Here is a 27,214-nt window from a genome sequence, read left to right on the forward strand (position 1 = left end):
ACTCAATCAAACAAGCAAACTTCTCCAGAAAATTTTAGTGCCCTATTTTTGATTTAGTATTATTTTTCTTTTTGCTGCATTGGTCTTCATTGCTGCACGTGGGCTTTCTCTAGTTGTGGCCAGCAGGGGCTACTCTTCATTGTGGTGCCCGGGCTTCTCATTGCAGTGGCTTCTCTTGTTGCGGAGCATGGGCTCTAGGCACATGGGCTTCAGTACTTGTGGCATGCGGGAACTAGAGCTCAGGCTCAGTAGTTATGGTGCACGGGCTTAGTTGCACCGCGGCACGTGTGATCTTCTCAGCCCAGGGATTGAACCTGTATCTCCTGCTTTGGCAGGAGGATTCTTAACCACTGCGCCACCAGGGAAGTCCCTTATTTTTCATGTCTGGTCACAGTACTTTACTCCCATTAAAATGATGGGAGGCAGGGACTTCCCTGGCCATCCAGTCGTTAAGACTCCGTGCTTCCACTGTAGGGGGTGTGGGTTTGTTCCCTTGAAGGGGAACTAAGGCCCACATACAGCGTGGCCAGGAAAAAAAAAAATGATAGGAGGCAGAGTTTTCCTATGTGCATATGGTTTTTGGTAAAAATCCTGAAAATTTTGTACAAAGCACATACAGCAAAGAGACAGTGAATTCTATTGGGAAATCTCATGGAGGTATGAGGTATTGGAAATGGGAGAAAGGGGATGGAGGCTGTTAGAAGGATAAAGAGTGCAGTAGATGAGAGGACCAGTTCATTTATTTGTTTGTTTATGGAGCTAAAGTAAGAGTCTAGATGAGAATTGCTTTCCTTATCAATTAAGACTTGGACTATATAGGGAAGATGGTGGGGATAACCTGGAGGGGTAACTTGAGGTGTTTCAATAAGTACTTGTTTATTATTGTAACTTTATTTATATAACTTGTTTATTATTGTAACTTGTAAGATTAACCACAGATGGGTTGAGCCCAGTTGAACTGAACTTTGAGCCCACATGGCCTAGCCTTTAAAAGAATGCTGGCAATAATATCCTCTACTTACTTCCCCTTATAAGAGGTTGTTCCCCATCTTGAAAGCATATGTTATCATGTCTGGTCAAGTGCCATTATTGCTTTTGAAGGCCTAATAGATTAAAAGAAAGGCAGGACTCTGTTAGTGCCAGAAACACAAGCTAAATCTTTTATTAGATTCTAAAGGAGAAAAGTGGAGAATGAAAATACTTCAGTAAAAATCTGTCACCCGTCTTAGAGAACCAGCCTTGGCATTCATCGCCCCCCAGTCAAGATATCTCCTGTACTCCCCTGGCCTCAGGAGGTACTGCCTTCCCCTGTAGCTGGGCAGCTCGTAAAGGACCCAGGAGCCCTCCAGCACATTGAGGGAGTGGATCTCATTGAGGTGGAAGCGGTCCTGAAGAGACAGACAATCATCTGTGATCTCTGACATTTGTCCTCTGAAGTCATCTCTCTCATAGATTCTCATTCTGAAAGTGCCGGAGTGCTAGGGTGGCAGACAGAGAAGAAAAAGTAAGTGAACACAAATAGAGAGAAATTAAAGTTCCCTTAGTCCAAGTCTGCTTTCACCACAACCGTGTCGCAGAGTTAAGGAGCCTTCCTGGTCCCCAACGCCCACCCGTGAATCTCACGGTGGATGGGCTAAGCTAGGAACAGAACTTAGCAGCTCTTCAACTGCTATGCACCAGTCTCTGTCCTTGGGAATTTAGGTTTGTCTAAAATAAAATTGATCATTTTAGTGCTTCTTATTGGAGAACGTCCCTCAAAGGAGAAAAGTGAGCATCATTGGAAAGTGAAGCCTCATTTGATATATTACCCTTGTTATAAAGGAATCAACGTTTAGCTATTTTCTGTAGGACTAATGTTTTGGTTTTCATGCATACTATGGATTATTAAGCCCTTGCAAAAAAGTAAGATGACACATCTTCCCTACCTCCGTTTTCATAACTTCATTTTCAGTTCAAATTTCCCCCTATGTGACTCTTAAGCTTCCTTTCTGGCCTCCTACCCTTCACTTCCTCATTCCCTCAGCAGCAGGAATGGTCTTCTTGCAGCTCTGTTTGGATGACACCATATCTCATGCTCCCGCACTTCTACACATTCTTCTAAGAACTCTGCCATCACTCTCTAGGAAAGACTGAATCTCAAACTGTAGTTTTGGATGTGGCCTTTCCTCTAATTTCTACCTCTAGGTGAGCTAATAGGTACTGCCTACAAAATCAGAATAGAAGCCAGGGTGCCTGTCTTCTCTAGGAGGATAATCAATTAGAAAAGTAAGCCAAAGCAAGCAAAAGTATTTTTATCAAGTAAACAGAACCAGATTGTATTTATAAGTTGTGATATATTGGATTTCTGCGTTGATATGGCTTGCAATGACCACTTTTAGAAATTATATGTTGGAGTGGGAGTTTAGGGTTAGCAGAGGCAAACTATTATATATAGAATGGATAAACAACAAGGTCCTACTGTACAGCCCAGAGAACCATATTCAGTGTCTGGTGAAAAACCATAATGGAAAAGAATATAAAAAAAAGAATGTCTGTATGTATGACTGAATCACTTTGCTGTACAGCAGACATTAACAGAACATTGTAAATCAACTATACCTCAATACAAAAAAAAAAGAAATTATATCTCGAACAGATAACTTCAGTCTCTTCTATGTTCTGCTTTTTGTTAATGAGTCTTTTCATTTTTGATTCCATTTAAAACATGAAAAACTGGGAATATGTGATTTAAAAAAAAACCCCAGAGTTCATGAAGAATGGCTTGCTATCTGGGACACCCTTCTAGAATGGACTGCATGCACTGGGCTCACTCCCCCTTTCTGCTCTCCAGTTGGAACCGTTTGGTTGAAAGATGACAGTCTTTTAATGGCTTTGATTTCCAAAGAGAGGAAGGCAAAGACAGAGCCACACTCACAGTGGGGATGAGGCGGCAGGAGCGGACGGAGTCGTTGAAGCCCATCCACTGCTGGTAGTCGGGGTAGTCGCCGCGCCGCAGGAAGTACTGGTGGCCCTGGTAGTTGGGGCGCTCATAGAGCATCCAGCAGCCGCTGTCCACCCGGATGGAGTTGCAGCGGCTGAAGTAGGGCTGCAGGTTGGGGCAGTCGCTGCTGCACTCGTAGCAGCGGCCCTGGAAGCCCCGGTCCTCATAGAAGGTGATCTGCAAAGGAAGTATAATTCAAAATGAAATCATTTGCTCCCCGTAATAGATCTTGTATAGAGGCATTTTTCCCCGCTCCATTTTATTTCACTTGTGTTCCGTTTACCTTCCCCATGGCTGGTTGACACGATGATGTGAGTTCAGTGTGATGGGGCCCCGGCAGCGCAGCGGGTCTATATAGCAGGACGGCTGCTGTGTTGGCAAGAACAACACAAAAGGGGCCCCGGGGGTGAGTAAGGGGGTTTTATGGATCCCTTTTGCATGCTGCATTCAGTGGAAATGCCTGTCTAGTCTGCCCTCATTCTCTGGTATATTCTAACGCTGTCTGTTCGGGCTCTGGATGAGTCCCTAGAGTTGCTTTTATTTGGATTCTTAGTGTTTTATGAATTTATCAGCACATCAGTCTGAACTTTTGACCTGAAACTCACGTCTCTATACATATGATTCGTTTATGCCCTGTGTATTTTTGGGGAAAAAAAATCCATGTCTTTATGGAAGTGCCCCAGAATTCCAGAGAGGCTGTGGGTGAAGCAGAATGCCACGAGCACTGATTTACCTGGACCACGGAGACCACTCTATCTTAAAAGTGCTTTCTTCATAGGACTTGTCAATCCAGTACAGGACACAAATCTGGATTCTCATGTTTGCTGGTTTTGACAATGCTTTAAGGCATAGCTTTTAACTTCCTCTTTAGTGAGTACGCTTCATATAACTGGAAACCAGCCCATCGTAGCCGACTTGTGATAAGAACCAAAAGAAAGGTTTTTATGACCATTGGGTTCAAGACTGAGAAGTATATTGCTTTATAGATTGCTTTCCCTTTACCAGGGGAAGGCAGTAAAGCCTCGTGGACTCAGAATGTCCACTTAGTAGCCACATGAACTTGGCAAGCCACACAACCTCTCAGAGCAGGAGTTATTTCATAATACTTATCTCATGGGATATAGTATGTTGTATGAGAGAGAGAAAGAAAGAAAGAAAGAGAGAAAGAAAGAAAGAAAGAAGGAAGGGGCCTGCAGCCTCTGATATTTGAAAGCTGGTCTGGCCCTCAGAGCTAGGCCATATGTCCCTATTAGACATAAACAATCTCACAGAATACCAACTGAGGCCAGGTTACCCCGAGACCATGATGCAATGAGACAAAATAGGCGATTTCGTAATTTTGTCTAAGCATAGGCGAAAACAAAGCGAATATGCCACCCACAGAACCCCAGACACAGGCCCTCTCTCAGCCAAAATGATTAACTGCTGCTTCTATATCAATTGCAGCTTAATCCTTGTTCTTTGCTCCCTTCCCCATGAGTAGAATTATTAAGATATCCAATCATAAAATTACCCTTGCTGTCTGACAACATCCAATTTAGTGAACTCCTGCTTTTTATTTTATTGTTTATTTTATGTTTTTTTGGCCGCACCGCGCAGCATGTGGGGTCTTAGTTCCCTGACCAGGGATTGAACCCGTGCCCCCTGCGGTGGAAGTGCGGAGTCCTAACCCCTGTACCACCAGGGAAGCCCAACATCTGCCTTTTTAGGCACTTCCCCAAGTCACCCAACCAAAGTACAAGTCCTATCATAGTTCTTTCTAACCCTCTTATGGAGACAGTGCATGCTTCCCCATGGTGTATGTTCTCTCCGTCACTGTAACCAGTAACAAACCCCTTTGTTTCACAACAGGTGTGTCTGGTGACTTTTGGCTAAAGGACATTGACCTGAATAAATGGGATTATATGTTTAATGTGTTTGGCACATACCTGGCCCAAATGAGCACTGAATAAACGTTTGATATTAGTAATAGTGAGACATTATTAAGGATGACTTCAGCCCATTTGTCTCTCTCAAAAATGTTCAGTCTTCTCAAAGATGCCTGAAAAATGTCTCCACCACAAAGCTGTTTTGTGGTAAAAATGTAGATTTGGAAGGAACTTTAGAAATCATCTAGTGTTCTTCAAACTCCAGGGTGCATTAAGAATCACCTGTGCTTATTAAAAATGCTAATTGCCAGGCTCTACCCTCTTCTGAGACGCAGCATCATTAGATCTGGAAGGACTCTAGGAATGTGTATTTTTAACTGGCAGCAGCAGGTTGTTCTTGACCAAACTTTGAAAAACACTACTCTGATTTATTCCTTCTTCTTTTCTTTTCCATTCTTTTCCTTGTGTGTGTGTGTGTGTATGTGGTGTGTGTGTGTGTGTGTGTGTGTGTGGTGTGTGTGTGTGTGTGTAGCTGATTTACAGTGTTAGTTTCAGGTGTAGCGATTCAGTTATACATATATTTATATCTATTCTTTTTCAGATGCTCTTCCCTTATGGGTTATTGAGTATAGTCCCCTGTGCTATATATGAGGTCCTTGTTGTTTACTATTTTATGTATAGTAATGTTTATATGTTAATCCCAAACTCTAATTTATCTCCCCGCCCCTCCGCCCTGCCATCCATCTTTACTTTTGTATTCTCACTAACTGGAAAAATGAACTGGCCCGTAAAGTTTACTCAATAAATGTCTGCGGGATATGAACGTTATTCCCTCGTCTGAAATTCATCGTTGTAATAGTCCACGGGACCTCTTTCAAAGGCTCAGCACAACAGGCCTACACACTCGCATCAAAGTTCAGCATTTGCAACTTTCAATGTGTAGGATGACATAAGCACCCTGCATTTGATCTATTTAATGGGCATTTATAATAGGCGAGATGAGTAAGCAAAAGAGAAAACAGAACTGTGCTGTCCCCTAAGCCCTCTGCTCCTTCGTAATTCTAATTGTATGTCTCCTGAGATGCCAAGTTACTGTTATAACAGCAGTGTCCAATTCCAGAGTTTTGCTAGTGTCTGCGGTCCAGTCAACTGTCCACCTTACTACCCACATGCTTGCTTCCTAGTATTAATAATTAACGTAGCATTTGTATCATATACGTGCTTGGTTAAATGAGAAGAGGTCATTTGGTTGGCGGCCATGTAGACCAAACTCTCCCAAACAAGGAGACTGGGTAAGGACCCAGAGATCACCATCATAGCACCAGCCTCTGGTTCTCTTTCTCGACTTGTCTTTCTCGGCCGTTCATTAACTGACGTGAAGACAGGAAGCAATCATTGACCCACCTCTGCTTAAATCCTATGGCATTCCTCTTGGAACAAATGAATTTTCATGTTAAAAATGTGAAAAATTTCAACATAAAAATTCTTTTCTGCCCTTTGGCCTCCCCTCTCCCCCACCCCGCATTGTGTATCTGCATTATACATCAACCAGACCTCCCCCATCATCAAGAATGCCTGCTCAACCATAAACAGCAACATTCTCCTAGCACCAAAAAGGCAACTCCTTAAAAGATAACATTCCCTCTTTTTGGTTTTCCATTTTAAATTTTTATTTATTTATTTATTTATTTATTTTTGGCTGTGTTGGGTCTTTCTTGCTGTGTGCAGGCTTTCTCTAGTTGTGGCGAGCGGTGTCTACTCTTTGTTACAGTGTGCGGGCTTGTCATCACTGTGGCCTCTCTTGTTGTGGAGCACGGGCTCTAGGCGCACGGGCTTCAGTAGTTGTGGCTTGTGGGCTTCAGTAGTTGTGGCTCGAGGGCTCTAGAGCGTATGCTCATTAGTTGTGGCACACAGGCTTATTTACTCTGCGCCATATGGGATCTTCCCGGACCAGGGCTCGAACCTGTGTCCCCTGCATTGGCAGGTGGATTCTTAACCACTGTGCCACTAGAGAAGTCCAACACTCCTTCTAGAGCTTGTAAAGGGTCACATGACCCACCACGATGGCGCTTAAATCTGGATTATGTAAACTGTCAATAATATGTCATTTAATGTGCATCCCTGTGTCTCAGAAAACTTATATATACACGGTGTCTTGACTTCTAACAGGCAGAACAGTTCTCAGAGCTTCCTGAGGTGCTCTTCCCAGGTTATAATCCTCAAATTTGGCTCGAATAAAATTTTCCAATTCTTTCTTAAATTGACTGATTAATTTTTCATCAACAAGAACAATACATCTCAGGACTTCCCTGGTGGTCCAATGGCTAAGACCCCACGCTCCCAATGTCGGGGGCCATAGCTTGATCCGTCGTCGGGGAACTAGATCCCACATGCATGTTGCAACTAAGAGTTCGCATGCTGCTACAAAGAAGTCTGCATGCTGCAACAAACATCCCACGTGCTGTAACTAAGACCCCGCACAACCCAAAATAAATAAACAAAAATAAAATAAATATTTTAAGAAAACAAAACAAAAACAATACGCCTTCTTGTTTAAGCAACAGGCGGTTGTGCTTGTCAGTTTTGTTTTAACAAACCCACAAAGAAGAAAATTTGAACTCCAAATGTCCAGAGGGAATGGAATAAGACACCTGCTTACATCAGGACCTACCCCTTGAAAAGGGGGAAGGGAAACTGGAGAGGGAACCCATAGTGAGGAGAACATTTTCAGGGTGTAGTTCAATAGAGTGGGTCTTGACACTTTTATGGAATAGCTGCTACTTCAGTTTCTGTGCTTGGTGGAACTTTTTTAAGGTTAGTCCAGAAGACACTGTGGATTCAAAGGGAGAAAAGAGGAAAAAAGGGAAGAAAAAGCTTTAAAATCTGGACTTATAACAAGCTAGCATATATAGGAAATACTAGCGTGTGTAGGGCATGTAGGATGATACCAGGGTTATCTTGAATTGTTGGTTCATCTTCATGGGGAGAAGTTTAGTGGGATCCTGTAGGGTATCCCTTCTCTGCTTTCACCTCAGACACTCATCTCTTCAAGGTCCCAGTGTTTAGAGAGAGGATAGAGAGAAGGAGGAAGGGTAGATTAGGAGTTAGTTTGGGCATAATGTCTTCCCCCGGCAACTCCCCACTGTTGACCTTTTCTTTAAGTTGGGATTAGAGGGTGGATAGCATTCTCTTTGCCTGTGCCCCAGGAAGGGAAGCAACTTGCAAACTTGATCAGTGAGATCCAGGGTCTGTAGTTTTATGTGCCCTCAGTTCAGGTGTTTCACATAATTTCCATGTCTGATGCCTGTGAGTTTATGCCTACTAGGCAAATAATGTAAAACTTGGCACTCCAAGAAGCTTTTGGCTTTCTCATTCATGTTTGCTGTATTATTATTGGCAAACAGAGGACCCTGGCTAATGTCTCCAGGAAGCCAACACTAGTTTTGGGAGTTTAAAGGTTAAAGAACTAAGATTTAGGAACAATTAATATCAAATAATACAAGAATCTATTTTCCAGGGAAGGAGCCTTTATAAAGAGCCTTACCATGTGCCCCAGTTTGCCTGGAACGGTCCTGCTTCATGCCTCTTGCTCCAGTGTAATCCTTAATAGAACACACTCACTCTCAAAAATGACTCAGGATAAGCAACACATTATATGCTTGTCCTGGTAATAAGCCACTTGGGTGGTGGATATGGAGCCCTTGATGTGTGAGATGGAAGGAGACTCTACAGAGAATGAACAAACATGTGGGTACATCTAAGGACAGAGAAGAGAGGAGCAAGGAAGGGAAAGACAGGCCACCCAGCAGCAGGTTGGAGCTTGCAGACTAGAGCAGGGTCATCCAATATTACACTTGATATTGTGGTGCTATTGTGATCTAAACTTGCATCTCTCCCCTCACAACCTCTGTAACAAAGCTGGCTGCACACATTAATGCTTTATGTGAGAAATGGTTCAGGAGTTCAAGGAAAAGGCACTATGTCTCCACTTTGGGTCAGCGTGGATCCACTCAATGACAAGGCAGGAGTTCAGAGAGGAGAGTAACTGGCAAAAGCATAAACAACTCGTCTCCTGTCCAGAATTCCAAGAAACATTGGGTATATGTGTGTTGGAAGAAGTGGGTACGTAAGTCTCCCACCTGCTGTGAGATGAGCTTTGAGCCATTTATTAGAATCTCAAAGGATGGGGGACTTCAGATGAATTTTGACCTGAAGCTGTCAGCTTCACTGGGGAACTTTACAAGAAACAGTCCCAAGAACCATATTTAATTATCGCAGGATATTATTGAGGGCGTTGTTTACTCAGTATCTTCTTTACTAGGACTCACAAGAAAATTTTCTTTTAGGTTTCAGTACTGGGAATGGTTAGGCTAGTCTTGAATAATTAATTTATTTGTCTTATGGACTCTGTCAGTCATGGAACTGATCATGTTTCCTTCTATGTCTTGGCTGCTGGATCCAAATCTGATTCTAACTTCAGCCACCAAAGTGCCTTTATAGCACCCAGTTTGGACTCAAACTTCGCTCCTGGCCCCACCTCTCTCTCTCTCTCTCTCTTTCTCTCTCTCTCTCTCTCTCTCTCTCTCTCTCTTTTTTCTTCTGACCCAATTTTTTCATTCACCTATTTTTAATTTCTTTAATTTATTATGTTATAATTCTTTATTAGTGACCTCAATCTATGTTTATTTAAAAAAGAAAACAACTGAATCAAACAAGCAAACTTCTCCAGAAAATTTTAATGCCCTTTTTTGATTTAGTATTATTTTTCTTTATTATTATTATTATTTTGGCTGCATTGGGTCTTCATTGCTGCACGCGGGCTTTCCCTAGTTGTGGCCAGCAGGGGCTACTTCTTATTGTGGTGACCAGGATTCTCACTGCGGTGCCCAGGATTCTCATTGCGGTGGCTTCTCTTGTTGCAGAGCACGTTCTCTAGGCGCATGGGCTTCAGCAGTTGCAGCACACAGGCTCAGTAGTTGCATGATGCGAGCCCTAGAGCGTGCAAGTTTCAGTACTTGTGGCATGCGGGCTCTAGAGGTCAGGCTCAATAATTGTGATGCACGGGTTTAGTTACTCCGTGGCACGTGTGATCTTCTCAGCCCAGGAACTGAACCCTTATCCCCTGCATTGGCAGGAGGATTCTTAACCACTGCACCACCAGGGAAGTTCCTTATTTTTCATATAAGGTCACAGTACTTTACTCCTATTCAAATGATGGGAGGCAGGGACTTCCCTGACATTCTAGTAGTTAAGACTCCATGCTGCCACTGCAGGGGGTGTGGTTTCGATCCTTGGTAGGGGAACTAAGGCCCACATGCAGCGTGGCCAGAAAAAAAAAAAAATGATAGGAGGCAGAGTTTTCCTATGTGCATATGGTTTTTGGTAAAAATCCTGAAAATTTTGTACAAAGCACATACAGCAAAGAGACAGTGAATTCTATTGGGAAATCTCATGGAGGTATGAGGTATTGGAAATGGGAGAAAGGGGATGGAGGCTGTTAGAAGGATAAGGAGTGCAGTAGGTGAGAGGACAGGTTCATTTATTTGTTTGTTTATGGAGCTAAAGTAAGAGTCTAGATGAGAATTGCTTTCCTTATCAATTAAGACTTGGACTATATAGGGAAGATGGTGGGGATAACCTGGAGGGGTAACTTGAGGTGTTTCAGTAAGTACTTGTTTATTATTGTAACTTTATTTATGTAACTTGTTTATTCTTGTAACTTGTAAGATTAACCACAAATGGGTTGAGCCCAGTTGAACTGAACTTTGAGCCCACATGGCCTAGCCTTTAAAAGAATGCTGGCAATAATATCCTCTACTTACTTCCCCTTATAAGAGGTTGTTCCCCATCTTGAAAGCATATGTTATCATGTCTGGTCAAGTGCCATTATTGCTTTTGAAGGCCTAATAGATTAAAAGAAAGGCAGGACTCTGTTAGTGCCAGAAACACAAGCTAAATCTTTTATTAGATTCTAAAGGAGAAAAGTGGATAATGAAAATACTTCAGTAAAAATCTGTCACCCGTCTTAGAGAACCAGCCTTGGCATTCATCGCCCCCCAGTCAAGATATCTCCTGTACTCCCCTGGCCTCAGTAGGTACTGCCTTCCCCTGTAGTTGGGCAGCTCGTAAAGGACCCAGGAGCCCTCCAGCACATTGAGGGAGTGGATCTCACTGAGGTGGAAGCGGTCCTGAAGAGACAGACAATCATCTGTGATCTCTGACATTTGTCCTCTGAAGTCATCTCTCTCATAGATTCTCATTCTGAAAGTGCCGGAGTGCTAGGGTGGCAGACAGAGAAGAAAAAGTAAGTGAACACAAATAGAGAGAAATTAAAGTTCCCTTAGTCCAAGTCTGCTTTCACCACAACCGTGTCGCAGAGTTAAGGAGCCTTCCTGGTCCCCAACGCCCACCCGTGAATCTCACGGTGGATGGGCTAAGCTAGGAACAGAACTTAGCAGCTCTTCAACTGCTATGCACCAGTCTCTGTCCTTGGGAATTTAGGTTTGTCTAAAATAAAATTGATCATTTTAGTGCTTCTTATTGGAGAACGTCCCTCAAAGGAGAAAAGTGAGCATCATTGGAAAGTGAAGCCTCATTTGATATATTACCCTTGTTATAAAGGAATCAACGTTTAGCTATTTTCTGTAGGACTAATGTTTTGGTTTTCATGCATACTATGGATTATTAAGCCCTTGCAAAAAAGTAAGATGACACATCTTCCCTACCTCTGTTTTCATAACTTCATTTTCAGTTCAAATTTCCCCCTATGTGACTCTTAAGCTTCCTTTCTGGCCTCCTACCCTTCACTTCCTCATTCCCTCAGCAGCAGGAATGGTCTTCTTGCAGCTCTGTTTGGATGACACCATATCTCATGCTCCCGCACTTCTACACATTCTTCTAAGAACTCTGCCATCACTCTCTAGGAAAGACTGAATCTCAAACTGTAGTTTTGGATGTGGCCTTTCCTCTAATTTCTACCTCTAGGTGAGCTAATAGGTACTGCCTACAAAATCAGAATAGAAGCCAGGGTGCCTGTCTTCTCTAGGAGGATAATCAATTAGAAAAGTAAGCCAAAGCGAGCAAAAGTATTTTTATCAAGTAAACAGAACCAGATTGTATTTATAAGTTGTGATATATTGGATTTCTGCGTTGATATGGCTTGCAATGACCACTTTTAGAAATTATATGTTGGAGTGGGAGTTTAGGGTTAGCAGAGGCAAACTATTATATATAGGATGGATAAACAACAAGGTCCTACTGTATGTCCAGAGACCATAATCACTGTCTGGTGAAAAACCGTAATGGAAAAGAATATAAAAAAAAGAATGTCTGTATGTATGACTGAATCACTTTGCTGTACAGCAGACATTAACAGAACATTGTAAATCAACTATACCTCAATACAAAAAAAAAAGAAATTATATCTCGAACAGATAACTTCAGTCTCTTCTATGTTCTGCTTTTTGTTAATGAGTCTTTTCATTTTTGATTCCATTTAAAACATGAAAAACTGGGAATATGTGATTTAAAAAAAAACCCCAGAGTTCATGAAGAATGGCTTGCTATCTGGGACACCCTTCTAGAATGGACTGCATGCACTGGGCTCACTCCCCCTTTCTGCTCTCCAGTTGGAACCGTTTGGTTGAAGGATGACAGTTTTTAATGGCTTTGATTTCCAAAGAGAGGAAGGCAAAGACAGAACCACACTCACAGTGGGGATGAGGCGGCAGGAGCGGACGGAGTCGTTGAAGCCCATCCACTGCTGGTAGTCGGGGTAGTCGCCGCGCCGCAGGAAGTACTGGTGGCCCTGGTAGTTGGGGCGCTCGTAGAGCATCCAGCAGCCGCTGTCCACCCGGATGGAGTTGCAGCGGCTGACGTAGGGCTGCAGGTTGGGGCAGTCGCTGCTGCACTCGTAGCAGCGGCCCTGGAAGCCCCGGTCCTCGTAGAAGGTAATCTGCAAAATGGAAGATGTGGAAGCATGAAGCGATTTGCAGCCCCGCTGAAGATGCCGCGACCCGGCAAAGGTTGAGCATCAGGTACCCAGCACTTACCTTTCCCATTCTGGAGAGAGGAAGCAGGAGGTGTTCGCTGGATGCTGTGTGCGACTAGGGGGAGGGCCGCTGTATAAATAGCAGCCCTGACTGCTGCCTCCGCAGGAAATCACACAAAAGGAGCCCATTTCGGTGAGTAAGGGGATTTGCAAGCTCTCCGCCCTCCCTCCCCCTGGTCACTGCGGTTAGCTGAATGTTTACTCTTATTCTTTCTGGTAGGTTCGGGTTGTTCTAATTCACAAAAGCTGTTGTTGCCACCAAAATGAAAAGTCTTTAACGTAGAAGGATGAGCGGAATTCTATTCCCATGCTTTTATTTTATAGCCTAGTCTGCTTAATTGACTCCTTAAAGGTAACTAAACTAAACCATGTGTTCTGCTCAGGGACTGGTGTTTAAAAACAAAACAAAACAAAAATACTTCTTGAAAACCAGAATTTAAATAATAAGAAATCTTAAGGAAGAGGGAATCAAGTAATCTGTGAAAATGCTTTGAAAAGCATAAAGCATAATTCAAATTCAAGATTCTGTGATTGAAAGCAGACTGTTGTGGCCTTCCTTTCTCACATCTCCCTTGGAGCCTACATCCTTCCTTCTGCTGGTGGCTGCCCAGAGACTTGCTCGCTCTTTGGTGTCCCTGGCCTCCTTCAAATGTCCTAAGATCTATCTTTTCTCTTCACCCTGATAAACTCTTGTTCACTTGGTAAGGGTGATTTGAGTTAGTGTAAGGAGTAATGCAGAAATCCTCAAGGTACAACACCCTCCACTTCCTCAGACTTCTGAGATGCTAGACAGCACCAGACAACAGAGCATCTTGATACCAGGCCAGACAACAGGGTATCTTGATAGTATGGATTTCACAGTGTGATATGGGGACCTCTAAGGTCCCCAAGACACTTTCAAGGGGTTCATATGGTCAGAACAGTTTTCATAACAATACCAAGATGTTATTTGCCCTTTTCACTCTTATTCCTTCACAAGTGTACAGTGGAGTTTTTCCAGAGGCTATATGACATTAAAGAGATTTGGTAAAATGTAAAGCAATTCCAGTCTTTTCATTGTTTTTGCTTTGGAAAGTATGGTTATTATTCATAAAATATGTTATTTATGTTAACATGTAATAGGTTTACTAAGGCTCTTCCTATAAAAAGGGGAACCCACAGTGAGTAGGAGTCCCTCTATTGGAATAGAACCAACACAGTATCCAGCAGATACCCAGGCCCTGACATGACCCTCCATGGGACGATAAAGAGTATAGGTGGCTACAGGCTGGCCCCAGTCTATTTCATAGCCTATGTCATGTGACATTGTAGAATTCATCCTGACCTCTTGCAAAACTGGTGGCAGCACTAACAGAGCCCTGAGGCAAACAATTATATTAACACATTTTAGGGATCAAATAAAATACTAGAAATAAAGCAGGCCGTCCCTCGGTATCCGTGGGATTGCTTCCAGAACTCCTGTAGATACCAAAATCTGCAGATGCTCAAGTCCCTTATACAAAATGGAGTAGTATTTGCATATAACCTACACAATCTTCCCATATACTTTAAATCATCTCTAGATTACCTATAATACCTACTACAATGTAAATGCTGTGTAAGTAGTTGTAAATACAGTGTAAATGATATGTAAATAGTTCCCACACTCTAGGTGGTCACAAAGCACCAAGCTGATCTCCCTGTGCTATGCGGCTGCTTCCCACAAGCTATGTATTTTACATTTGGTAGTGTGTATATGTCCATGCCACTCTCTCACTTTGTCACAGCTAACCCTTCCCCCTCCCCATGTCCTCAAGTCATTCTCTATGTCTGCGTCTTTATTCCCGTCCTGCTCCTAGGTTCTTCAGAACCTTTTTTTTTTTTTCCAGATTCCATATATATGTGTTAGCATACGAATTTGTTTTTCTCCTTCTGACTTACTTCATTCTTTACGACAGACTCTAGGTCCATCCACCTTACTACAAATAACTCAATTTCGTTTCTTTTTATGGCTGAGTAATATTCCATTGTATATATGTGCCACATCTTCTTTATCCATTCATCTGTCGATGGACACTTAGGTTGCTTCCATGTCCTAGCTATTGTAAATAGTGCTGCAATGAACATTGTGGTACATGACTCTTTTGGAATTATTGTTTTCTCAGGGTATGTACCCAGTAGTGGGATTGCTGGGTCGCATGGTAGTTCTATGTTTAGTTTTTTAAGGAACCTCCATACTGTTCTCCAGATTGGCTGTATCAATTTACATTCTCACCAACAGTGCAACAGGGTTCCCTTTTCTCTACACCCTCTCCAACATTTACTGTTTGTAGATATTTTGATGATGGCCATTTTGACCGGTGTGAGGTGATACCTCATTGTAGTTTTGATTTGCATTTCTCTAATGATTAGTGATGTTGAGCATTCTTTCATGTGTTTGTTGGCAGTCTGTATATCTTCTTTGGAGAAATGTCGATTTAGGTCTTCTGCCCATTTTTGGATTGGGTTGCTTGTTTTTTTTGATATTGAGCTGCATGAGCTGCTTGTATATTTTGGAGTTAATCCTTTGTCAGTTGCTTCGTTTGCAAATATTTTCTCCCATTCTGAGGGTTGCCTTTTCGTCTTGTTTGTGGTTTCCTTTGCTGTGCAAAAGCTTTGAAGTTTCATTAGGTCCCATTTGTTTATTTTTGGTTTTATTTCCATTTCTCTAGGAGGTGGGTCAAAAAGGATCTTGCTGTGATTTATGTCATAGAGTGTTCTGCCTATGTTTTCCTCTAAGAGTTTGATAGTGTCTGGCCTTACATTTAGGTCTGTAATCCATTGTGAGTTTATTTTTTGTGTATGGTGTTAGGGAGTGTTCTAATTTCATTCATTTATATGTAGCTGTCCAGTTTTCCCAGCCTGGTTTAGTGTCTTCAACAAGGTAATAACCTTAAGGGTAAGGGCCATGTCACACTTCTCTATCCCCCATGATTATTTACTAATTAATTATATGGATAGAGTCCTGGAAACAAGAAAAACAGTTAAGCAAGCGATGCCCATTTTATTGCAAATGATTCTGATTTTATTTTGGAAAACAATAACTCACCCACATGAGGTCACCTATGTGGATGTTCAGAGACACAGCCATCATTCTCTCCCACTCAGTCCTCTACCACGTCCCCTGGTTCTGATAGCCTCCACTCCTGTCTGGTCCTTGGTGACCTGGGAAAACTTGAAGGGAGGTAAAAATGGCCCAGAAATTGGGCAGGCTGGTGTAGGCTGGCAGCAGGGAGGCCTTCCTGAGGGGAGGGGAGGTGTTAGAGCACCACTAGAGCTCTCCCGTGAAGGTCTCAGAACTTACCTTTAACTGCTAAAGGAGAGATGGCCTGAGAAAGAGAACAAAAATGAAAGAAAAGATGATGAGCAACATTTTTGCGAAGAAAAATAATGAGATTCCCAGTCACTTCCTTGCATTTTAGAAGATGGATGGGTCAATGGAATAAGACATTGGGTCCCGGATGCTGCAAGACATGCTTTGTTCTGTCTCTTTGTAGTATCAGCCAACACCCCAGTCTAAAATATGTGGGAGATTAAGGGACTGAGCCAATGAGCCTTTTAGCACAAATATTTGAATACCAAGTTTAAAGTTACATACAAGTTTTTTCTTTTTCCTTTAAAAAGAAGTGCAAAACTTGTTTTAAAAAAGACAGGTCTCGTTTAAATTTTAAAAAATTAAAAAAAAAATTAAAAACCATTTAAAGTTCTTTAGGAACTCATGGTTAAACAAACTCGTATATCAAAATACATAGACTTGCATGTCAAAATATTTGAATGGATCTAATATAACCCTGGTTTCTTCCAAAAACAAAATAGTTCATTTAAGAGCCATTAAGGGACTTCCCTGGTGGTCCATTGGTAAAGAATCCACCTTACAATGCAGGGGACGTGGGTTTGATCCCTGGTCAGGGAACTAAGATCCCACATGCTGTGGGGCAACAAAGCCCGCGTGCCACAACTACTGAGCTTGTGTGCCTCAACTAGAGAGCTCATGTGCCACAGCTACAGAGGCCATGTGCCCTGGAGCCTGTGTGCCACAACTAGAGAGAGAAAAACCCGCAACTAGAGAGAAGCCCGCGTGCTGCAACGAACAGCTCTCTCGTGCCTCAACTAAGACCCAACAGAGCCAAAAATAAATAAATCTTTAAAAAAAAAAAGAGCCATTAAAGTTACTTGGGGCCTGTTAGAAGGCTCTGTGGAAATAGTTCATTACCCTCCCTGCCTCCCTTCCCCCATACCAATGTTTTAGTTTGTCAGCTGGGTTTTCCTGAAGCGTTTGCAGACTTTTTTCTCTGGTAACCACTTATGTGTCTCCCAGATGAAACCTCTTGAGTTCATCAGCACATCATTGACATGACCCTGCTGAAGGAAGCCACATCTGCTCTCACTTAAGTAGGTAGGATTGAACCTGTGGCAAACTTTACAGCACTCACTTGGCTCATGATGATGGAAATAATAATAGTTAATAATGACAGCCTACTGTATGAAGAGTGTTTAGTGTGTTCTAGACATTGTACCAGGAATCTTATATAGAGTACGTCATGTAGCTAACACAGCACAATTATTATCAATACTTCCCCAAATATTTGAGAGATCCAGGGCAAGAGCATAAATAGAGGCCCCCTCCACCACCCCATGGACCGCCCTCCTCCCTTCTCACTCCCTCACATGTCCAAGCTCCATCCACATGCTCCACCCCCACATCCCGACCATGCCCCCAAACAGCTGCCCTTTGAGTACCAGTGTCTTTGGGTGGGTGAGTGAAGACTCTCTGTTAGGTTTTGGAAGCAAGGGTGTAAATGGAGGAAACTCTGGAGCTCCAGGTATAAGGAGTGTGGTCTAGAAGACGTGTGGGCATGTCCCTGTTGTTCCACACATTCCTGTCCTGTGGGGAAGATTGTATCTGGAGGAGGCCAGAGGAGGCTCTCTGAACACCCATTCCAAGCCAGGGTCCCCAGCTGACCAAGTCTAATCACGTACTGATCACTATGAGAAACAAATTCAAAAAGGTACACACAGCTAGTAAGTAGAGGCACTGGGAACTGAACTCAGGTCTGTCAGCCTTGAAGGCCTAAACTGATTGTTTCTGCATATAACAATGACTTGTTTTAGAGGTTATGTTTCCAGATGTGCATAGCTTATATTCTCCCTAATTATACACTTCTCATAGGAGGTTCAATGTCGTTCTTTTTTTTTTTTTTTACTTTGTAAAGGGCCTAGCACCAAAGTAGCCTGTTCTCCCTACCAACCTTGAAAATATTTGGCTTTAACAGGAATTCTGGTAAATTCTAGTGGATTCTTCAATTGACTGATTGCTGCCAGGCTGATTTCTTCAGCCTGGCTCTAGGATCTCAGCATTAACTGACTGCAAAGGGTTCCTAAACCCCTGAGTCACTGATTTATGTGTAGCCTTCTAAGACAGCAGTAATGGGTGACTATTAAAAGGACATTCAGGATGTTCACATTTCCTTGAATTAGAGAATTTTTTTTAGAAAATAGCTAATTTACTTTGCCCCCCTCCCTTTTTTATGAAGTCCATATATATAGCATAACAAGGTAAAACTGATGGAGGGATGACTGCTACTTATTGAGCTTCTTTACAGGAGGCATCTCATTTATTCCTCATAAGAACATGCAAGTGGGAAAACTGAGGCTTAGGGAGCATAAGTAACTTGCTCAAGGTCACACAGCCATTAGGTGGTCAAGCCAGAAACCATGTCCATGGACCTCAAGGCCTACATTGGTAACCATTGAGATGCTGTACGTTGAAACCTAATACAGTCTTAAAGAATCAGAGCTGGAAGGAAACATGGAGCTCCTCTTGTCCACACCCCTTATTTTATAGAGAAGAAAACTTGTGGCACACCGAGCTTTCTTAGATAAAAGGCTGTTCTCTAAACCCTTAAGTTCACTAGATTAAAGCAAAACAAAACAAAACCTCAGTTTAAAATTATTTTCAGTGAGACATCTCACCTGGGTTTTACTTTTTTTTTTTTAAAAAGCAGTGCTCATATTTCATTAGTCACCCAACAAAGGACAACACACTATGGTTTAACTAAACTGGCGGCAAAACAAACCTTTCTGTATATTTGGTATTGGTAAGAGCCACAGCAGTTTAGTAATATGTGTATCTTCATATTTATAATTTATACCATATGTTCCTTCAGCAAGAAGGAATCTTATTCTAAAAGATTATTTATTACTTAAGGTTCTGTGCCGGGCATTATTATTTTTAAACAGCTTTGTTGAGATATAATTCACATACCATATAGTTTACCCATTTAAAGTGTATAATTCAATGGTTTTAGTATATTCACAGTTATGTGCAACCATCACCGCAGTGAATTTTAGAGCATGCTCATCCCACAGTGAGAAGTCCTGTACCCTTTAGTTTTCATTCCTTTATCCACCCATCCCCCATACCTAAGCAACCCATGAATCCACTTACTGTCTCTAGATTTGCCTATTCAGGTTATTTCATATAAATGAATCCTATAATATGTGGTCTTATGTGACTGGCTTCTTTCACTTAGCCTAATGTTTTCAAGGTTCATCCATGTTGTAGCATGTATCAGTACATCATTCCTTTTTATGGCCAAATAATATTCCATTGTTTGGATATATCACATTTCATTTGTCCAATCATCCACTGATAGACATTTGGGTTGTTTTCACCTTCTGGCTACCGTGAATAGTGCTGCTATGAACATTCATGTATACTTTTTTTTTAAATAAATTTATTTATTTATTGGCTGCTTTGGGTTTTCATTGCTGGGCGCGGGCTTCCTCTAGTTGCGGCGAGCGGGGGCTAATCTTCGTTGCAGTGCGCATGCTTCTCGTTGTGGTGGCTTCTCTTGTTGCAGAGCATGAGCTCGAGGCACGCGGGCTTCAGTAGTTGTGGCACACGGACTCAGTAGTTGTGGCTCGTCGGCTCTAGAGTGCAGGCTCAGTAGTGGTGGCGCACGGGCTTAGTTGCTCCATGGCAAGTGGGATCTTCCTGAATCAGGGCTTGAACCCGTGTCCCCTGCATTGGCAGGCAGATTCTTAACCATTGCACCACCAGGGAAGTCCCCATGTATACGTTTTTGTTTGAACACCCATTTTCAATTCTTTGGAGTATAAACATCAGAGTGGAATTGCTGAGTCATATAACTCTATTTAACTATTTGAGGAAATACCAAACCGTTTTCCACGGTGGCTGCAACATTTTCCATTCCCACCAGCTGTTTATGAGAGTTCCAATCTCTCCACGTCCTTACTAACATTTGTTATTTTCTGGGTTTTTTTTTCCTATTACCATCCTAGTGGGTATTAAGTGCTACCCTACTGCGGTTTGATTTGAACTTCCCTAATGACTAATAATGCTGAACATCTTCAGTAGCTTCTTGGCTGTTTGTATATCTTCTTCATAAAGATGTATATTCAGATCCTTTGCCCATTTTTAAATTATGTTGTTTATCTTTCTGTTGTTGTTTTAAGAGTTTTTATATATTCTGGATACTAGACTCTTACCAGATAAAAAGTTTGTAAATATTTTCTCCCATTCAGTGGGCTGTCTTTTCACTTTCTTGATAGTATCCTTTGATTCATAAAAGGTTTTAATTTTGATGAAGTCCAATTTATTTTTTTATTGTTGTTGCTTGTGCTTTTGGTCATATTTAAGATATCATTGCCTAATAAAAGAGCACAAAGATGGGGCTTCCCTGGTGGAGCAGTGGTTGAGAGTCCGCTTGCTCATGCAGGGCATGCGGCTTTGTGCCCCGGTCCGGGAAGATCCCACATGCCGCCAAGTGGCTGGGCCTGTGAGCCATGGCTGATGGGCCTGCGCATCCGGAGCCTGTGCTCCACAATGGGAGAGGCCACAACGGTGAGAGGCCCGCATACCACCAAAAGAAAAAAAGAAAAAGATGTATGTCTCTGTTTTCTTCTAAGAGTTTTATAGTTTGAGTTCTTTGATTTATTTTGAGTTAATTTTTATATGTGGTATGAAATGGAGGTCTAACTTTATTCTTTTGCATTTGGATATCCAGTAGTCCCAGCACCATTTGTTGAAAAGCTATTCTTTCCCCATTGAATGGTCTTAGCACCCTTGGCAAAAATCAGTTGAGCATAGACATATGGGTTTATTTCTAGACCCTCAAGTCTATTCCATTCATCTCTATGTCTACCCTGTGCCAGTACCCTGCTGTCTTGATTACTGTTGCTTTGTTGTAAGTTTTGAAATTAGGAAGTGTGAGTACTCCTACTCTGTTCTTTTTTCAAGAATGTTTCGGCTATTCTGGGTCCCTTGCAATTCCATATGAATTTTAAAATTAGCTTCTCAATTTCTATAAAGAAGTTAACTGGGACAGAGCACTATTTTTGCTTATGTAAATTTGTGAAAAGAATTAGCATTCTGGGAGAGCAGCTCTACTCTAGTGGAAAGAAATGTCAGAGGTATGCAGGATAATAAATATTCTTACTTCACTCTGCATAGTTGAGTCTTCCATAATTGAATCATGATAAAAGTTCATACTGGAGTCCAAAATAAAGATGATTATACTGTACTGTTGAATTTGAGGAAACCCTGAGAATACATTAATTTCTTACATTTATATTTGTACAAACATTTAAAGATAACAAAGTGTGTTCACAATCTTTCCCCAGCTTTTCATCATAGTTATCCTGGAAATTAGTGAGACAGGAATTTATTATTGCCTGTAGTTTTCAATAAGGCAATTTAGGCACAGTGAATAAGAAATGACTTGCTCGAAGAGATAAGCTAGGAAGTGGAGTAACCAACCATCCTAGTTTACCTGAGACTGAGGGGCATTTTATTAGTAAGTAGCAGAGGCAGGATAACAACTCAGGCCCTTTAACTCTTTTTTTAAATAATTAATTAATTAATTAATTAATTTTTGGCTGAGTTGGGTCTTTGTTGCTGTGCACGGGCTTTCTCTGGTTGCGACGAGCCCCGGGTCCTTTAACTCTTAATTTAACACTTCTCCTCCCAGATGACCTCATCATGTGTACTTGACCTTCTCTACTTCGGGAATTCCGCTTAAAACTTCTCTTTTCACTCAGCTTTTCTTGACTAATCTTATCTGAAACTTCAGCTGCCCTAACCTCTCCAGCAATCCTTTGTCTTTGGTATCCCAACCACAACTGGTTCTATATTTTCTCCTGTATATGGGTTTCATAGTTTTTCATTATGTTTCTTTCCTCTCTCCCTCAGATCGTGGGTCATAGAGGCAGACAGTGTTTCTCCCTCCTTCCCATGACATGAGTGGGGACTTCATAATTACTGCTGCCTGACCAGCAGGAAGTAAGTAGACATTCAAGACACTTGACCTTCAGGGTCAGATAAGTTGCCAAGGGTCACCATTTATTAAAATTCAGTTATCATTTAAGATGAACAAGAATCACTTAGTGCCAGGAACACAATCTGTATATTTAGTGCAACTCTATGTGGATTATAATAAGGAAAACACAGCCTAGTACAAATCGATGATGCATCTCAGAGAGCCGACTTTGGCATCCAGGCCTCCCCGGTCATGGTAGCTCCTTTAGTCCCCTGGCCTCAGCAAGTACTACCACCCCAGGTAGTTGGGCATCTTGCAGAGGACCCACCAGCCCTCCAGCATGTGGAGTGAGTGGAGCTCATTGAGCTGGAAGTGGTCATGCATGCAGGAGCAATCCTCTGTGAGCTCGGACACCAGGCCTCCGTAGCCATGTCTCTCATACAGCTTTATCCTGTGAGAGCTAGTCTGTTGTGACAGTAAACCAAAGATTAAAAATAAGTTGTGGGCATCCTTGATATCAGTAAAAGTGACTCAATCAGCCTGCAGCTTCATGAAGCAGAGTTTTCAAACCATCCTGTCATATATGTATCCTTTCCTTACATGGTTGTTCTAACAAATTAGGGAGAGTATTAAAATAAAACTGACCTGACCAGGGGTCTATCCTGTGGAAGAAACAAGAATTGAAATAAAGTCAATAAAAGGGATTCCTTTCTAAAAAAAAAAAAACAACTGTCACAACTGTATTTGGTTGAGTCTGCAGAGAGGATTTTAACTCCCTTTACCATTATGACTGTGTATCACTGAATCCTATCAAGCTTGGTTTTGGTTTTCTTGTTTTTTTTGTATTTTTTTTGATTGGAGTATAATTGCTTTACAACGTTGTGTTAGTTTCTGCTGTAGAAAAAAGTGAATCAACTATATGTATACATATATCCCCTCCCTCCTGAGCCTCTCTCCTCCCGCCATCCCACCCCTCTAGGTCATCACAGAGCACTGAGCTGAGCTCCTCAAGCTTGTTTTTAAATATTTTTATTTTGGAATTTATTTATTTTTGGCTGTGTTGGGTCTTCATTGCTGCGCGAGGGCTTTCTCTAGTTGCGGTGAGCAGGGGCACCTCTAGGCATGCGGGCTTCAGTAGTTGTGGCACGTGGGCTCAGTAGTTGTGACTCAAGGGCTCTAGAGCGCAGGCTCAGTAGTTGGGTTTAATGGCTCTGCAGCATGTGGGATCTTCCCAGACCAGGGCTAGAACCCGTGTCCCCTGCATTGGCAGGCAGATTCTCAACCACTGCGCCACCAGGGAAGCCCCTCAAGCTTGTTTTTAAGTCACTTTTGTACTCATCATTTACAACAATTCATATTTACTCTTGAGTCCACATGTCCAACATTTTGCCAAGTCACTTGTAAGTTGAGTTTTTTGCCTCAAAGAAATTTCTATCTTATTTGTACCTCTTTTTGCATCTGCAAATTTCTGCAGCCGAATTTTGGTTTCACTTCTTGAATCTGCTTGTCATGACACATAATTTGGTGTCATCAGAATGTAGAAATACAAATTCCACATGATTGAAAAACATTAAGCAGCATTTTGGTGAGGACCATGTCCCATGAAATCCTAATTAATGATCTTTTTCTGACCCTTGTAAAAAACTAGTTGATAATGACTGCTGAATACAAGGAGCCACCTGCAAGCAAAACATACTGTTCTAGTTTCTAGATCCCTAGGTCATAAAGAAGGTGTTGAAAATAATCGCCAATACAGTCAGAATACATTATACTTATGTTGTTCTCCCATAGTCTGTCAGTGTTCATTAAGAAATAATGATCTAGATAGATTTTTTTCTTTACTGAACAAGGTAGTTTTTATTTAGAAACTAGGGATCAGCTAGATACTTCCAAATTCAACTTTAGAAGCTATATTGTTGTGATTTCTTGTGCCTAAAAACAATCTGCCCATTTTTAATGCTTTATTGAAATGAGTTTTAATGTTTCCATATGAGAGCGTAGTAAAGGCAATCAATTTTTTGTTAAATGCTTGAGAGTTGGGCTTTGCTATTTCACCGTGAACACTAGTCCTGAGTTGAAACAAACTGACTTTTATGAACAGGAATTTATGGCCATGGATCAGTGATGCTTTCACATGAGTCGTATTGAACTAAGACTCACGTAAGGAATTGTGTGGCAGGGGCGGACGGAGTCGTTGAAGCCCATCCACTGCTGGTAGTCGGGGTAGTCGCCGCGCCGCAGGAGGTACTGGTGGCCCTGGTAGTTGGGGTGCTCGTAGAGCATCCAGCAGCTGCTGTCCACCCGGATGGAGTTGCAGCGGCTGACGTAGGGCTGCAGGTTGGGGCAGTCGCTGCTGCACTCGTAGCGGCGGCCCTGGAAGCCCCAGTCCTCGTAGATGGTGATCTGCAGGTGGAAAGCAAGGTGACAGCAGGGAGTCAGCTGGGAGGTACATCCCCCCCACCCCACAGTAGACACCCAGCAGACACGCTGTGGCGTATGTTTATGTAGGAAAAAAAAGATTATAACAGTGTATGTATAAGCCCAAATGTCAATCATGGTTATCAATGAATGGCAAGATTATAGGTCTTAATTTTATGTTTTTATTTCTCCTTTTTGTTGTTTTCAATTGCTTTAATTTGTTGTTATATAAATATATATTACTTTCATGAGATGAAAAAATAAAATCAATTTGTAAATGTATAACTTTGAGTTACTGGTGAAAAGCAGCAAATTTTGTAAATAGCCACATTTTGTCTTGAGGTTAAACACTTCTCCTTGGGCTAAAAAGCAAGAGGTCTCCCAAGACTCTCTGAGACGCTCCGGGAGTAGGAAAATATACAGAATCCTCCCATTCCCCTCTCCCCTCAACCCAGCTTCTAGGGATGCTTTTTGTTTTCAAAACTAGCATCATGTGGACCTAGAGTCTGTCATACAGAGTGAAGTAAGTCAGAAAGAGAAAAATAAATACCGTATGCTAACGCATATATATGGAATCTAAAAAAAAAAAAAGAAAAGAAAAAAATTGTTCTGAAGAACCTAGGGGCAGGACAGGAATAAAGAGGCAGACATGGAGAATGGACTTGAGGACACAGTGGTGGGGGGAAGGGTAAACTGGGACAAAGTGAGAGAGAGGCATGAACATATATACACTACCAAATGTAAAACAGATAGCTAGTGGGAAGCAGCCACATAGCACAGGGAGATCAGCTCGGTGCTTTGTGACCACCTAGAGGGGTGGGGTAGGGAGGTTGGGAGGGAGACACAAGAGGGAGGGGATATGGGGATATATGTATATGTATAGCTGATTCGCTTTGTTATACAGCAGAAACTAACACACCATTGTAAAGCAATTATGCTTCAATAAAGATGTTAAAAAAAAAAAAAAAACTAGCATCGTGATTTTCCTGAGTTTTCCCTCCCTGAAGCAACACTGTTTCATAGGACCCAGGTGACTGCTTGAAAGCTTTTCCCATCGCTGCCAACCTATTGATTTAGAAGCGCTCTTCAGATATTCAGGGGTAGAGGATGACCCCAATCCCCAACTCATCCCGTGTGTATGTAGAAAGATGAAATCAAACGCCTTCATGGTTCATGACCCAGGGAGGGACATCAACCTACAGCTGGCAATATGTCCACAATGCATTTGTAAAAGTCCTCAGGCAGCATGTAAAGAAAATGTGCAGATGCTAAGAGGAGAGAAATTAATAGCCACAAAGAAAAAGTGTTCCCCTGCAAGTAGCAGAGCTAGACAAAAGAAAACTGGGCAGAGTCCTATGAAGTTAGACAGTATACCCAGGGACCAGAGGATATACCTAATGTGGCAGGTGTACTGGTAAACTTCAGTTACAGCTGTAAGTGAACCAGTGTGGGAAAGGCTGCATTGGTCTCCCCAGCTACAAAACCACATCGGAATACACCACCATTTTCAGCAAAAGTCAACAAATCACACACCAGTTTTGGCACATGTTAAAACTGTTCTGCAGAAAGGTGACACATCAAAACCATAAGATGGTATAATTTATACTTACATTCATTTGGTCAAATTGTTACTACATGTATTTATAAGCTCAACTATGTGCCTAATCAGAATTTTGGAAATGTGTTGAAAGACCAGATCATTTTCATTTCCTAATAGTCCTTATATTCTACTGAAAGAAAGCCTGGACCTGTTTTTCTTTTAAGGCTTTATTGAAATGAGTTTAAATATTTCCATGTGAGAACATAGTAAGGGCAATCGATGACAGGTTAATTTAATTTGGATTGAAACTTTGGAAAATTGCCTCCTACTCCACCATTCTGAAATGTTCAGTGCTAAACATTTGTAAAATGTCCTACAAAGCCAGTCTGCTCTGACACAGAAATAGTATATATTCTCCAAATCCTCCAACCAACAATCTTCTAGTCATAATGAAGTAGCATAAGATACATACTTGTTTTTTTAACCACAATATGGCCAAACAATGTGATTCTAAGAAAGCTCAACACCCGAAAAAACACTTCAATGCACTTTGTATCAAAAGCTAATTGCAAAGAAAAATATGCCAGCAAGAGTTGCAATTTTAAGATGATGCAGAGACTTTTCTTCTCCCAGAGAATTTATTACGAACTCCCATGGTGCAATTCCAAGTTTCTAAGTGACCTGTAGAATAAAAAGATAATTTTTGTATCAAGCACATCAATTTAACATGGACACAGATATTAGCTTTCAATCTATAGGGAGTTAAGGTCAAATATCAGATACCAAATTACTGACAAAGATGAATTAAAATAAAAGTGGGTGCAAAAGAATTTCCATGGAATTTTTCTCAGACATTTGGAAATTGAGTTATATTTCTCAATTAAATACAATATATGATCCCACACAGGGAAAAATATATAAAAAAGGACAGTATTGGTCAATTGACAAAATTGATACCTATATGGTAAAGTATCAATGTTAAATTTTCTGAAGTTGATAACCATCCTGTAGTTATTTAAGAGAGTGACTTTATTCTTAGGAAATACACTCTGAAGTATA

The 27,214-nt window shown here is 41.7% G+C and overlaps 3 protein-coding genes across 3 annotated transcripts; all 3 read right to left on the reverse strand.

The window, feature by feature from the left end:
* Positions 1–1,202: 1,202 nt before the first annotated feature.
* On the reverse strand, positions 1,203–3,272 carry LOC309963189 (gamma-crystallin B; the record flags this gene model as incomplete). The annotated part of the gene is made up of 3 exons (XM_082841418.1): positions 1,203–1,478; positions 2,918–3,157; positions 3,264–3,272. 3 exons carry the CDS (start codon positions 3,270–3,272, stop codon positions 1,203–1,205), a joined length of 525 nt encoding a protein of 174 aa, XP_082697544.1.
* A 7,578-nt stretch (positions 3,273–10,850) lies between these two features.
* On the reverse strand, positions 10,851–12,682 carry LOC309962905 (gamma-crystallin B-like; the record flags this gene model as incomplete). Its single annotated transcript, XM_082840983.1, has 2 exons — positions 10,851–11,126; positions 12,563–12,682. The coding sequence occupies 2 exons, from the start codon at positions 12,680–12,682 to the stop codon at positions 10,851–10,853; spliced, it is 396 nt and encodes a 131-aa protein (XP_082697109.1).
* A 9,707-nt stretch (positions 12,683–22,389) lies between these two features.
* Positions 22,390–26,231, reverse strand: LOC309963302 (gamma-crystallin A-like; the record flags this gene model as incomplete). Its single annotated transcript, XM_082841599.1, is given in 5 exon segments — positions 22,390–22,461; positions 22,465–22,485; positions 22,489–22,662; positions 24,358–24,600; positions 26,226–26,231. Coding segments are annotated over 5 exon segments (516 nt in total).
* Positions 26,232–27,214: the final 983 nt, after the last annotated feature.

The sequence above is a fragment of the Leucopleurus acutus genome (genome assembly GCF_964270905.1).
Source record: "Leucopleurus acutus genome assembly, chromosome: 6".
NCBI classification, from domain to species: domain Eukaryota; kingdom Metazoa; phylum Chordata; class Mammalia; order Artiodactyla; family Delphinidae; genus Leucopleurus; species Leucopleurus acutus.